The sequence below is a fragment of the Muscardinus avellanarius genome, assembly GCF_963383645.1.
Source record: "Muscardinus avellanarius genome assembly, chromosome: 10".
In the NCBI taxonomy this organism is placed as follows: domain Eukaryota; kingdom Metazoa; phylum Chordata; class Mammalia; order Rodentia; family Gliridae; genus Muscardinus; species Muscardinus avellanarius.
In genome coordinates, this window is record NC_137796.1 from 52,771,612 (window position 1) to 52,786,643 (window position 15,032).

The window sequence follows — 15,032 nt, forward strand, 5'->3', positions numbered from 1 at the left end:
GAATCCAGGGCCTTCTACCTCCAGGCTACACTCCCAGACCTATTCTATATTTTATTTGGAAACAGGGTCTCTTAAGTCAGCTGAGGCTGGCTTTGAACCTGCGTGATCCTCAGCCTCCCAAACACGGGGATTACAAGCGTGCACCACCACGCCCAGCTTTGCTTTTCTTTTCTTTTCTTTCTGTCTGTCTGTCTCTCTGTCTGTCTGTCTGTCATTTTTTGTGGGACTGGAGAATGAACCCAGAGGTTTCTACCTTCAAACTATACTCTCAGCTTGATTTTATTTCTTACTTGGAAACAGGATCTTGCTTGGTTGAATAGAGTCTCACTACGTGCTGAGGCTGTCCTCAAACCTGCGATCCTCCTGTCTCAGCCTTCCAAGTACAGTGATTATAGGCATGTACCACTGTGCCAGGTGATGCTTTTTTTTGGGGGGGAGGGGTGGTACTGGGGATTAAACCCAGGAGCATTCTATCACCAAAATATACCTGCAACTCTTTTAAATTTTTATTTTATTAATTTATTTTATTTATTTATTTATTTATCTAGTGGTACTGGGGGTGGAACCCAGGGGCTTTTCTCCCTCTGGGCTATACTTCCAGACCTCTTTTTTATATTTTATTTGGAAACAGAGTCTCACTAAGTTGCTGAGAGCCTCACTAAGTAGCTGAGGCTGGCTTCAAACCTATGCGATACTCCTGTCTCAGCCTCCCAAACACTGGGATTACAAGCGTGGGCCACCATGCCCGGCTTAATTTTTATTTTATTTTTTGTGGTACTAGGACTGGAACCCAGGGGTGTTTGACCTCTGAACTACACTCCCCACCCTATTTTTTTTTTCATTCTTTATTTCTGAAACAAGGTTTCACTAAGTTAAGAGGGCCTCACTAAGTACCCGAGGCTGTCTGTGAACTGTGATCCTCTGGTTTCAGCCTCCCAAATACTGAGATTACAAGTGTGCGCCATCACGCCTGGCTTCTTTTAAATTCTTAAATAGAGTTTCACAAAGTTGCTGAGGCTGTTCTCAAACCTGTGATCATTCTGCCTCAGCTTTCCAGTTACTAGGTTTACAGGCCTGTGCCACCACCCCTGGCTTCATTGTTTTGTTTAAAAGCTCATCACTAAGTCTTCCATCACAGATTGGAAGCCTGTGTGAGTGAGACAACTTAGACTTTCAGCAACTTACTGAGACCCTGTATATAAAATTAAAAAATAAAGCTAGGCATGGTGGTACATGCCTGTAATCCCAACACTTGGGAGGCTGAAACAGGAAGATCACAGGTTTGAGGCCAGCCTTAGGAACTTAGCAAGGCTCTCAGCAATTTAGCAAAACCCAGTTTCAAAGTAAAAAAATAAAATAAAATAGGATGGGAGTTTAGCTCAGAGGTAGAATGCCTTTGGGTTCAGTCTCTGGTATCACTAAATAATAAAATATAAATAAATAAATAAATAAAATTTAAAAATAAAAAGGGGCTGGAGGTATAGATCAAAGGTAGAATACCTCTGGGTTAGATCGCTAGTACCAAAAAATAAAAAATAATAAATAAAAGTGGAACCGGGCATTGTGGCACACACTTGTAATTCTAGTACTTGGGAGGCTAAGACAAGAGGACCACAGGTTCACAGCCAGCCTCAGCTACTTAGTGATGCCCTCTGCAACTTAATGAGACCCTGTTTCATAAAGAATAAAAAATAGGGCTGGGGGTATAGCTTGGAGTTTGAATGCCCCTGGATTCAATACTTGGAGGTTGAATCCCCAGTACTGTAATAAATAAATAAATAAATAAATAAGCATCCACCCTCCTGTCTGACTCATTTTTTCTCCATAATGTTTACTGCCCTAACTATTCTTTAATTTACTTACATATTTTATTTATTGTCTGTCTCCCAAGAGAATGTTTTGGGGTTTTGTTTTGTTTTTTTCCTATTTGGTGGTACTTGGGTTCTTGGAAACCATTCTACCTCTGGGCTATACTCCCAGACACCTATTTTTTATATTTTTATTTGGAAACAGGGTCTCTTAAGCCAGCAAGGCTGGCTTCAAACCTACGCAATCCTCCCATCTCCGCCTCCCAAGCGCGGGGATTACAAGCGTGTACCACCACGCCCAGCTGTTTTAGTTTTTTTCTCTTTTGCAGTACTAGAAACTGAACCCAGGGCCTCATAAATGCTAGGCGCTCTACCACCACTGACCTACATCTCCAGATGTTTTACAGTTTAAAAAAATTTTTTTTTCATTTTTTTTTTTTTTTGTGGTATTGGAGATTGAATTTAGGGGCATTCTATCTCTGAGCTACAGTCCCAGCCCTATTTTATTTTTTTATTCAGAAACAGGGTCTCACCAGTTGTGGAGGGGGCCTCACAAGGTTGGTGAAGCTGTCCAGCAACCTGCGATCATCCTGTCTCAGGCTCCCAAGTACTGGGGTAACACCACGCCTGGCTTTTGTTTGTTATTTTAAGACAGGGTCTTGCTAAGTTTCCCATGCTGGTCCCAAACTTGGGATCCTCCTGTCTCAAGCCTCCCCAACTGCTGGGAATCCAGGCATGTGCCACCACACTCAGCTGGGGCCGGGGGTTCGTATCGGTTTTCCCCACTGCTGTCTCCCAGGAGCCTCACACAGGGCACTCCAAGACACAGGTGAGAATCTAAGCGGGGGCATGAGGTCCAAGCCTGAGAGCTGGCAGAGGGCTGGGTGGAGAAGGCAGGATGGTCCTCTGTGGCCAGGAACGGCTCCTCTGGCTCATGTGCTTTTGCACCTTTGTCTCTTACTCTGGTTCTTTTGTTGTCCCATTCTCATGTCTCCATGTTCATGGCCCTGCTTCCCAGAAGACCACTCCCGCCTCTCCGGCCCGTGTCCTACCTGGTTCTGCAGGTCTCAGCAGCCGCAGGGCTGTGGGGTCACGGCCTGGGCACTCCGAGGCTGCCGCAGCTGGCGGAGGGAGGCATCGCCGTACTGAATGCCCGAGCCCATCCTCTCGGGGTCTAGCTCACCTGCGGGCAGTGGGCGAGGTCAGGACTGGCCCCCAGAGACCCTCGAGCCCTGCCTCCCACTCACTCTCAGTCAGTCAGGGCCTCACCTGAGTCGATCTTGTTGAGGATGGTACGAGCACACTTCAGGAAAGCCTCCTCCACGTTCTCGCCGGTTAGAGCGCTGGTCTCCAGGAACATTAACTCTGCAGAGGTAGGGCCTCAGTCAGTCCCTAGCCTCCGTTCCCACTGAACACTGCCTCTCATTCAGTTCACCCCAGCCCCCACCTCGGGCCTCTGCGCATGCCATTCATGCTGTTCCCCTCTCCTGAGAGCTGTCTCCTTCCCCACGCTACCCACCTAGCTCTTCCTTCTGGACACAGCACACACGACTCCTCCCCAGGAAGCCGTCCCTGACTTCCTGGGTCAAGCGTCTCCCTTGGGCTCCCCAGCCTCCTGTGCATCCCCATCCTGGCTCTCAATTTTCTCTTCTATGCGCTGAGCATCATGAGGGCCAGGCCTAGAGCTGTCTTTATCACTGGTTTCCTCAGCAGCCCAGGCCCATCATACCCATGAGCCACGTGACACGGCCTCACGGACCGGTAAGTTAGGGCCAGGATTTGAACTGGTGTCTGTGTGTCTGTATGTCTGTCTGTCTGTCTGTCTGTCTGTCTCTCTCTCTCTCTCTCTCTCTCTCCAGTGGCAAAACCTCCTCAAAGCCAGGTGTGGTGGTGCACATTTGTAATCTCAGTACTTGAGAGGCTGAGACAGGAGGATCACAGGTTCACGGCCAGCCCTAGCTACTTCGTGAAGCCCTCTGCAACTTAGTGAGACCCTGTTTCAAAATAAATAAAAAACAGGGTTGGGGTATAGCTTGGAGGTAGTGTGTCCCTGGGTTCCATCCCCAATACTGAAAAAATAAATAAAAATAAAGATAAAATAAACAATGAAAAAGAAGGCTGGGGATATACTTCGGAGGTTAGAATGCCCCTGGGTTCAACCCCCAGTTCCAAAACAAACAAACCAACAAACAAACCTGTGATCCTTCTTGGCCTCTGAAGTACAGAGATTACAGGCTTTCGCCAGCACAGTGTTTTTTTTGTTTTGTGGATTTTTTGTTTGTTTGTTTTTGTTTTTTGCAATACTGGGGATGGAACCCAGGGGCATTCTACCTCCAAGCTATACGCCCCTGCCCTATTTTTTTTATTCTTTCTTTTGAAACAGGGTCTCACTTTGTTGCAAGGGGCCTCACTAACTACTAAGTAGCTGAGGCTGGCTGCGAACCACAATCCTCCTGTCTCAGCTTCCCAAATGCTGGGATTATAAGCGTGCGCCACCACACCCAGTGCCAGCACAGTGTTTTCAAGTGGGTTTTTACTTGTAAACCTTTTGACAGGACCTGTTAGTCCGCTGCATTACCTGAGCACCAGTGCCTGTCCCACTGGGGTCCCCCAGGCCCATCTCCCTAATTCACAAAATGTGCCTATCCCAAGGGCCACCAAATATTGCAACCTCCCCCTTAAACGAGTTCCCGGTGCTGCCTCCCTGGGAGGCTGGGAAGTTCTCAGCAGTTAACACCCATGTAGCACCCACTCTGCGCCAAAGGGTACTAAAGGCTCTCCATGGGCAGACGACCTCCTTAACTCACACTGTGAGGCAGAGGTGCTGTGACCTCTGCTCAGCACTCCGGTTTGAACCAGGACTTTGGCACTCCCATCTTTAGGGCGTGGCCACAGTGGACTGCCGTGCCCTCACCCTCACCCCCACCTGGCCCTCAGCGCGGCCCTCACCATTCTCCTGAGCAAAGCGGGAGGCCTCCAGGAAAGTGACCTCGCGCTCGGGGTCCAGGTCCTTCTTGTTGCCGCAAAGGATGACCACAATGTTGGGGCTGGCCAGTGTGCGGGCATCAGTCAGCCAGGCGGCCAACGAGTTGTAAGTCTCTCGGCTGTGGGAAAGGGACAGAGGAAGGAGGTCAGAAAGGGGCTTCCTGTGCCCACCCCTACCATTCCACCCATGCTGTGCACCCACCTGGTAATGTCGTACACCAGCAGGGCTCCAGCTGCCCCTCGGTAATAACTCCGTGTCACCGACCTGTGGGGCCAGGGGGACCCAGTCACCCCAAGGCTGGGGTCTTCCCCGAGACTGCCCCCCTCTGCGGAGAGAGACTGGTGGTTCGGAGGCCCCCCTTCACTGCCAGTCCATCCCCCCAAAACCTGGCCTTGGTCTGGGTGAGATAAAAAAATATATATATTTCTCTGCCTGGAATTCTCTGTTTCTTAATTTCTATCTCACTTGGCTGGCTGGCTGCCTATCTCTGTTTCTCCCTGTCTTTGACTCTCTCTATCCTTGCATCTCTGCCTCTCTGCATCGGTCTGTTTCTTTCTCTGTATCTCTTTTATGTGTGTTTTTATAGCTTTTTTTTTTCTTTTCCCAGTGCTGGGGATCTAACCCAGGGTGCACAGGTGGAGTTCTATCCCTGAACTAAACTCCCCGCTGTGTGTCTTTATTTCCCTTTTTTCTATTTTTCTTGTTCTTTCTTTTTCTTTTTTTGGTACTGGGGACTGAACGCAGAGGCATTCTACCTCAAAGCTACAGCCCCACCCTGATTTTCTCTCTTATCTGGAAACAGGGTTTCACTAGGTTGCACACAGCCTCACCAAGTTGTCCAGGCTGGCTTTGAACCTGGCTTTGATCCTGTCTCAGCCTCCCAAGTATTGGGATTACAAGTGTGCTCCACCACACCCGGCTTTCTCTATTTTCTTCTCCGTCTCTCTAGTTCTGGCTCTGGCTCTGGCTCTGCTCCCTCATACTTAACCTTCACCTTCCCTCTCATTCATTCACTCATCCATTCTTTCAACATATTCTGAGCATCTTCCCTCAGCCAAGCCTGGGCCAAGTCTTATGTAACATCTTCCATCTTCTTGTTCTCTACTGCCATATCTAGTGGATGCCCCCTTTCTGGTGTAGCTAACTATGAATTTCCCCATCTCACCAGTCTGAATCCCTCTGTAACTCATGCAGTTTATTCCACAAGCACTTATTAAGAGCACTTACTGCAAATGTCAAGCCCACGTCACACACCCATCTCCCTTTTACTGTCTTTCAACATCTTTCTCTGTCTCTGGGCTCTACAAACTTCATGCAAGTCAATCAGCACACAAATATTAACTTGGCACCTATTACCCCGGGGCATTCTACCTCTGAGCAATATCCCCAGCCCTATTTTTTTATTCTTTATTTTGAAACAGGGCCTCACTAAGTAGCTGAGGCTGTCCACAAACCGCAATCCTCCTGTCTCAGCCTCCCAAATACTGGGATTACAAGCGTGCACCACCACGCCCAGCTTCTATCAACTTTTCTGCAGACACTTTCTGAAGACCTATGGTGTGCTGGTCCCCACACATTTTCCTCTCCTACCACACATCTTGTTTCTCCATCTCCCTGGCTATACCTGTCCACCTTCCCTCTCTCTGCCTCTGACCTGCTTTTCTTGGCATTTCCTTACGTCCTTTATCGTTCTTCACCTCTCTCAGCCCTTGTCTCTTTCCCTTTCTACTTTAGGGTCTCTCGTAAACACTACTCTCAGCCCCACCTTCAAGCCTCCTCCTCTTTCCGTCCATTCGTCTGCCCACCCATCCCTCCCTGCCTCCCTCCCTCTCTCCCTCCGTTCCTTCCTTCCTCTTTCTCCTGCCATGCTGTAGAAGGAACATAGTATGCAATCTCTCTCCCCCTCTGCCTTGCCCTCTCAGTGCCTCCTCGCTCCTACTGTTCTGTCTCCCGTGACTTTGAGAACACCTCCCTCTCCCTTGCCTGCCCTCCTTGGGAGCTCAGCCCACCTACCGAAACCGCTCCTGGCCAGCAGTGTCCCAAATCTGCAGCTTCACAGTCTTCCCGCCCACGTTGACCACCCGGGATCCAAACTCCACGCCGATCGTGTGGTTGGAGTCCTGTTTGACTGGGTGTGGGAAGGAAAGAAGCAGCATGCAAAGGCTCAGAGGGTCTCGGTCTCCAAGGCCTCCGCTGTCTCTACCACCCCATTCTCATTACTGAGGTGACTGGGAGTCTAGCAACGAGCATACACCAAACGCAAGGGTCAAAAAGCCAGCGCTGGAGTTACACCTACGGCCAGCCCTATCCACCCTGCCAGCTGCCCACCTGCCCACAGCACGCCCACATCACGGCTCACTGCTCCCGGGGCCACTGCCAGAAACTCACACTTATTCTCAATGAACTGATGAAGGAGACATGATTTGCCAGTTCCTGCGCTGCCGATCACCAGGAATTTGAAGAGGAAGTCTGAGCAGACGAAGCCCAAATCAAGGATACCCACAGGGAGGGAAGGGTAAAGGGGGAAAGAGGGAAACCAAGACGAGTTAGAGGGAGAGAAGCAAGACACAGTAGAGAATGGCCACAGACAACAACAGATACATACTGCTTTTCTGTGTGTGTGGTGCTGGGGATGGAACCCAGGCCCTTGCATGTGTGAGGCCAGTGTTCTACCACTGAGCCACACCCCAGAATAAGATTACTCTTATATAGTCAACTAAGGGGAAGTTCTAAAGATCTTTCTTTATATCAATAGCTAACTTAATTTTCAGAAAAACCTAGGAGAAAGCTATTCTACTAATTATTCTCATTTTCCAGATGAGGAAACTGAGGCCAGAGAGGTTAACTGACTTGCCTATGATCTAGGCCGAGCTGAGAGTCAAACCCAAGCTAAAGGTCTCCAGAGTCTAAGATTTTAACTATAATATTACTAAATCCTCCATATAGCCGCTGTCCCTCTTGACTTCACTTCCGACTACTCCTACTCATTTACTCTGCGATAGCCCCTGGCCTTCGGTCAATTCTCTGAAAATGACAAACTGGTTCTCACCTCAGGGTCTTTGCACTTTGATCCCTCGGCCGTCCTGTTTGTTGAATGAAGGCAAGTCCTTCTGACTCCTAAGCCAGAACCTTCTATCGCCTCCTGTCACCTCGACCAGCTGCTACTGTACAGCCTTATTCATTTTCCAATTCCCAACCTCTTCTTCCCACCCTTGTTCTCAAGCTTCAGCCCCATTATTTGCCACTGAATTCTCAACTTTAAGTCAAGGACAACCCACGCCAACCCCATTCAAGACCTCTGGAGGCAGATCAATCCTAGGGTTCATAGCATCTCTTCAGGGTTCCTTCTAGACCCAAAAGCACGACCCCTCCATTCACAGTCAGCCCTACCCCATTCGCTCCAGTATATGAAGCTCCATCTCTTCCCTCAAGGCCTACCCAGAACCCATCATGACAGGATCCTTCAAGTCCCGCCCCAGATCTATTTAGCCCACGAACCAGACCCTCAGGCTCCACCCAAATAGGTTAAGCTCAGCCCCGGCCCCACAAAACCCCTCCCAGCATCCACCTAGGCACTGCCCCTACAGCGGCAGACCCCGCCCCCAGATACAAAGGCCCCGCCCCATCTCCACAGGCCGCATCCTTCCTGAGCTCAGACCCTAGACCCCAGCCAGCTTCAGCCCACCACCCTCACCGTAGGTCTCGGCCATGACTCGGTCGCGGCCGCTGAGGGCCGCAATATGGCGCCGCGGCCGCGCCTGCTCTCCGGCTGGCAGCCGCTCCGCTCCGGCTGCAGCCCCGGCTCCTACTCCCGGACCCGGCGCCACTTCCGCCTCCACCCCCCGCTCCGGCGCGACCCGCTAGTGCTGCGGGATACCGGGCCACGCTTCCCGACCCCAGGGATTGGCCGACACGGCGGGCAGAGGGCGGGACAAAGGGTTTGGATTGGCGGAAAACGAGGCACTGAGTCGGAGGGGGCGGTGACACCACCAGCGATTGGTAGAACGAGTGGGAAGGGGCGGTGCAGAGGTGCTTCGCCAACCGAGGAACGGATTTGGTCAGGAGACCCCGACAGAGTCGAGATTCGGATTGGGTAGGCGCGGACTTGGAGGCGGGGACACGGACGGGCAGGATTGACAAGAGTTGGAAGAGGAGCGGATCTTAAACTAGTGGGTGCGATTCCTGACTCCAAGGGCAAAGATTAGGAAAATTGGGAGGATGTACGCAGGTTACTTTCCACTCCGCTTTGCAGATATTCTCCAAGAAAACTTGTGCCCAGCGATTTATGTGCTCGTGGTCGGATTGCCTCGTTCCCAATAGTTCAACTACTTCTCATTAGTCTAGGAAGGACCCGATCCCCTCGTGGGTCGTTTGTTACCCCATCTACTTGTTCGCTAAGCTTAAGAGCCCGCCTCGAAAGCCAGCTTGAAGCAAAGGGCTTCATCAGTGAATCTCCACCTAGCATCCTTTGACGTTGCCACCTTCAGGGCGTTGATTGGCTAGTCAGGAACCTGTGAAACTCTACCTAGCATCCACTGACTTTACCACATTCAGGGAGTTGACTGGCTAGATTCAGGAACTTACAAAACATTTCCTCTATTCGTCCCACCCCACCCCAAAAAACAGAGACCAGCGTTTTGCTCTTGGCTGATGTATTTGTGTAAAAGCAGGGAGGAAAAAACAGCAGGGACAGCAGTATGTTGAATTCACTGGCAGTAAAAATCCCATTTCTGGAAAAGAGAAAGGGAAAACAGTGGAAAGAAAATCAGTGGTCACATCAACAGGAATCTGGTGGTTTTAACAAAGCTGTAGCCACAGGGGCCAAGTTAGGCCACGGGTTATCCTAGAGCCTTCTACTTTTGTGCCTCCCAACTAGACCGGAGTTTAGAATTCACTCCCCATTTTACAGGTGAGAAAGCTGAGACAGGTAAAGAATTTGTCCCCCCCACACACAGCGAGGCTGCCAGAGCACCAAGGGTAGGAGCATCTTTGCCCATCAGCACAAGCCAAGTCCCCCCACCCACCCAGAACTCTGCCACCCCTGTGAACACTCACATCGGTCTTCACATCAATTTTGCCAGGTTTCAGAGTCTGGTCCTCCCGAACAATACTACTGGGGAAATAGCCCAGGCGAGCAATCAAGTCTCCATAGTAATCGTCCTGAACCTGGAGGAGTTGAAAGTTGAGTGGCACGCTCATTCCTGCTGAAGGCTGTGCACGTCTCCGTTTGCTCCCCACATGTCTGGCTCCATCCTTGTCACTGGAATCTCAGCTCAGATGCCCTTCCTGAGCACCCAATTAAAGCAGCCACTCACTATATTAATGCTTATAGCAGCACATATTTGCCGATATTTTTGATGCCTTGCTTATCACTTATCTCCCTCCATTAGAATAAAAGGAATCATTTACTGTTGTATCATTAGTATCTAGTAAAGAACCTGGCAACAAGTAGGTGCCCTGCAACTGCTAAATAAAGTAAAACCAAAAAAAAGTAGATCACAGAATATCTCACTTCCCCAGTATCTCTCTTTCGGCTCACTGCCTTGAAGTTCCCACTTCCACGTTTACTGCCACCCCATCGCTTTCCCAGGACTCACACTGCCTCCCCAGAAGAGTCGCCCCCGGCCCTTCAGCTTGGAGAAGACATACACCACTTGGCCCTTGTGTATGGTCAGGAAACGGCAGTCAGGAGCCACATAGTCCTGAAGGGCCACAGCCATGGAGATGGGGTCTGGGGAAGGGATAGAAAGGAGTGGCAGCTGGACATGGTGGTACACGCCTATGATCCCAGCACTTGAGGCGGAGACAGGAGGACTACAGGTTAGCAGCCAGTCTCAGCAATTTAATGAGGCCCTCTGCAACTCCATGAGACTGTTTCAAAATATAAATGAGATAGAGCTGGGGGTATAGCCCAGAAGTAGACTGCACCTGAGTTCAATCCCCAGTATCACACAAAAAGAAAAAGGAATAGCATCCCACCGCAGACCAGCAACCCAAGCCCCAGCTCCCTGTCCCCGCTCTTACGGCTGCATTCCTCATCCGCACAGAGCTTCCGTTCAGCCAGCTTGGGCATGGAGCGGCCTGCCACACTAGGCCCTAGGAAAGCAGACAGCAAGAGGATGACACCGAGGAGCACTGGAGACCATGCCATCATGGACCATGGGCAAGAGTGATAGTGGGGAATGGGGTCTCCAATTTCTTCCTCCCCTCCCTGTCTTCAGAGGCACAAGGAAACCAGTGTTCTCAGTCTTATCCCCGCCCCAAACCAGTCCTAAAGTTTGCCTGCACCACCTAGAGGCTGCTATCCAGCCAGAACCATTTCAAGGACAGGGTGAAGGCCACAGGTCTGAGGAAATGCCCAGACTGGACCAAAGTAATTCATACCACATCCAAGTGGCAGCCACCCCCTCAATAGATGCCTTAACAGGCAGGCTAAGATATTCAATTCCATCTTGAGTCAGCTTGGGTACCCTTTTACTTTCCCCTCCAGAGACTGAACCAGAGGAGCGCCAGTATGGAAAAACAACCTTGGAATTTCCTGTGCTGAGCGGCAGGAGAACAAGGCAGCCCTTTGATTGCCACTAGCTCTCAGGCACTAAGGGAATACTGTGTGTTGGGACTTAAGCTAGCCAATGCTCACGGTCCACGCTCACAGGCTGCTTCCTAACTGGCTGATCTGGATCAAGGTATTCTTCTCTCAGAGCCTCATCTTCCCCATCTATAAAATAGGAATAGTGATCAAAGCAGATACAGAGCCTTCTCCAAGTATACTTTATTAAAAACAAGTAGATACAGAGTTTCTATCACCACAGGAGGGGCTATTATAAGCCCATTTTATTTATTTATTTATTTATTTATTTATTTATTTATTTTTATTTATTTATTTTTGCAGTACAGGGGATTGAACCCAGGGGCATTCTACCTCCGAGCTACACCCCTAGTCCTATTTTTTATTCTTTATTTTGAAACAGGATCCCACTGAGTTGCAAAGGACCTCACTAAGTAGCTGAGGCTGTCGTGAACCATGATCCTCCTGTCTCAGCCTCTCAGCTCCCAAATGCCGGGATAACAAGCATACGCCACCACGCCCAGCTCCATTTTATTTTATTTTGTGGCACTGGGGATTGAATCCAGGGGTATTCTACCTCAAGATACACCTCCAGCCATATTTTTATTTTTATTTTGAAACAGGATCTCACTAAGTTGATGAGAACCTCACTACTGGCTGAGGCTATCCTGGAACCCATGATCCCCTGTCTCAGGCTCCCAAGTACTAAGATTACAAGTGTGCACACCACGCCTAGCTTATAACCCCATTTTAGCCAGTCATGGTGGTGCATGCTTGTAATCCTAGTACGTGGGAGGTTAAAACAGGAGGAAGGACTGCAGGTTCAAATCCAGCCTCAGCAAATTATAAAGACTGTCAGCAACCTAGTGAGACCCTGTTTCAAACAAAAAAAAAAAAAAAAAAAAGAAAGAAAGAAAGAAAGAAAGAAAGAAAGAAAGAAAGAAAGAAAGAAAGAAAGAAAGAATAGGGCTGGAAATGTAGCTCAATAGTAAAATGCCACCAGGTTCAATCCTCAGGACCATTATGTCCCCCATACACACACATACACACACACACACACACGCACACACACACACCAAAAAAATACACACACACACCAAAAAAATACACACACACACCAAAAAATACACACACACACACACACACACTCTACATGGGTGGGATATGGAAAGGTATAACATATATATTACATGGATATGAAAGGGTAGCTGAGCATGGTGGGGCACTATCTAATCCAGTGACTCAAGAGCCTGAGATTTCTCAAAGCCAGCCTCCACATTTAGTGAGACTCTATCAAAATAAAATTAAAAAGCCAGGTGTGATGGCACACACACTTGTAATCCCAGTACTTGAGAGGCTGAGAAAAGAGGTTTGCAGGTTCCCAGCCAGTCTTGGCAACTTAGTGTAGCTCACTGCAACTTTGTGAGACTGTTTCAAAATAAGAAATAAAAAATAGGGCTGTGGGCATAACTCAGAAATAGAATGCCCCTGGGTTCAATTCCCAATACCACAAAAATCAGTAAATAAATAAAACAAAATGGGGCTGGGATGTAGCTCAGAGGTTTAAAAAAAAAAAACCACTCCTGGGTTCAATCTCCAATATCAATAATAAGTAAATAAATAAAATAAGAAACAAAAAATATCTAGGATGTAGCTCAGTGGTAAAGGACCAACAAAGTACCAAGAAAGAAGAAAGGAAAGAAGGAGCCTATTGTACTGGTGCATACTTGTAATCCCAGCATTTGGGAGGCTGAGATAAGAGGACTGGAGTTCACTGCCAGCCTCAGCTACTTAGTGAGGCCCTTTGCAACTCAGTGAGATCCTATTTCAAAACAAAGAATAAAAAATAGGGCTGGGGCTGTAGCTTGGAGCTAGAATGTCCCTGAGTTCCATCCTCAGTACTGCAAAAAAATAAATAAAAATAAATAAATAAATAAATAAAAATAGAACTGGGGGTGTAGTTTGGAGGTAGAAAGCCCCTGAGGCTGGCTGTAAACCTGCAATCCTCCTATATCAGCCTCCCAAGTACTAGGATTGCAAACATGCACCACCACAATCAGCTTATTTTTTTTGTTTTTAAACAGGGTCTCACTAAGTTACTCTGACCCTCACCAAATTGCTGATGCTGACCTCAAACCTGTGAGGTTCTCCTATTTCAACCTCCCAAGTACTGAGATTACAGGCATGTGCCATGATGCTCACACTAAGAGGCATATAAACCAGTTACAATAAATTCAGTTAATTGAATTCTGAAAGGGCATATAGATGTTATCTATAAAAATTTTAAAAATCTGAATACTAATAAGGCATCAAATGCTATTTAAAAACTTATTTAGGCAGTGAGACCCTGTTTCAAAAAATAAAAAGACTAAAGCTGGGCGTGGTGGCACACACTTGTAATCCCAGCACTTCAGAGGCTGAGACAGGAGGATGGCAGAGGTTCAAAGCCAGCCTCAGCCTCTTAGGCTCTCAGCAACTTAGTGAAACCTTGTTTCCAAATAAAGTATAAAATAGGTCTGGGAGTATAGCCTGGAGGTAGAAATGCCTCTGGGTTCCACCCCTAGTACCACCCACACACACAAAAGTAATAATGTAAAGACTAAAAGATAGGGCTGGCAGTATAGCTCAGAGGTACAATGTCCTTGGGTTCCATTCCCGGTACTACAAAAAAAAAATTTATTTAGGAATGATCATGGCACTGTGGTGTGGTTTTTTATATTTCAGAATAATACTCAAATATAAAACTGTTACGGAGCTAACAGAATGTCTAGGATTTGCTTAACCCAGATGTGAGAAGTGATGAAAGACTGGAAGCTTGCTTGAAAAAATTTACCACAAGTTGTTAAGCAGATGGAATGGAACATGGGGTTCAGCTCTAACGTTATTTCATATATGTTTAAACTTCCCATTTTAAAACTTTTTAAAATTACTCCTTCATTTAATAAGTATTCTGGAGCACAGTGGCTCACGCCTGTAATCCCAGTACTGGAGACACTTAGAAGGATTCCAGGCTCCAGGCCAGCCTCAGAAACTGGTTTCAAAATAATAAAGGGAGCCGGGCTTGATGGTGCACGCTTGTGATCCCTGCATTTAGGAGGCTGAGACAGGAGGATCGCAGTCCAAGGACAGCCTCACCTACTACTTAGTGAGGCCCTTTGGAACTCAGTGAGATCCTGTTTCAAAATTAAAAATTAAAAAAAAAAAACAATAAGGCTGGGGGTGTAGTTTGGAGGTAGAATACCCCTGGGTTCCATCCCCAATACCGAAAATAAATAAATTAGTTAATTAATTAAAAGGGAAGCCGAGTGTAGAGGCACACGCTTGTAATCCCAGCATTTAGGAGGCTGAGACAGGAGCATCGTGGTTCGTGACCAGCTTCAGCTACTTAGTGAGGCCCTTTACAACTCTCAAAGACTACATTACTCTTGTATTTTCATGTCATGTCAGCAGTGAAACAGTGAGACCCTGTTTCAAATAAAGAATAAAAAATAAGACTGGGGGTGTAGCTCGGAGGCAGAATACCCCTGGGCTTCCGTCAAACACTAAACAAAAACAAAAACAAAAAATAAAAAAGGGCAGGGAGTACAGCTCAAAGTTGAAATGCCCCTGAGTTCACGCCCCAGTACCAATAAATAAATAAATTTTGACTATGGACACTATACTATTCCCC

General features: G+C 47.9%; 2 protein-coding genes across 2 annotated transcripts; both read right to left on the reverse strand.

The window, feature by feature from the left end:
• Window positions 1–2,875: 2,875 nt before the first annotated feature.
• On the reverse strand, window positions 2,876–8,504 carry RAB4B (RAB4B, member RAS oncogene family; the record flags this gene model as incomplete). Its single annotated transcript, XM_080702943.1, has 7 exons — window positions 2,876–2,991; window positions 3,078–3,173; window positions 4,758–4,912; window positions 4,996–5,058; window positions 6,808–6,922; window positions 7,183–7,263; window positions 8,489–8,504. 7 exons carry the CDS (start codon window positions 8,502–8,504, stop codon window positions 2,876–2,878), a joined length of 642 nt encoding a protein of 213 aa, XP_080559069.1.
• A 996-nt stretch (window positions 8,505–9,500) lies between these two features.
• On the reverse strand, window positions 9,501–10,948 carry MIA (MIA SH3 domain containing; the record flags this gene model as incomplete). Its single annotated transcript, XM_080703390.1, has 4 exons — window positions 9,501–9,524; window positions 9,850–9,960; window positions 10,392–10,525; window positions 10,819–10,948. The coding sequence occupies 4 exons, from the start codon at window positions 10,946–10,948 to the stop codon at window positions 9,501–9,503; spliced, it is 399 nt and encodes a 132-aa protein (XP_080559516.1).
• Between the last annotated feature and the right edge of the window lie 4,084 nt (window positions 10,949–15,032).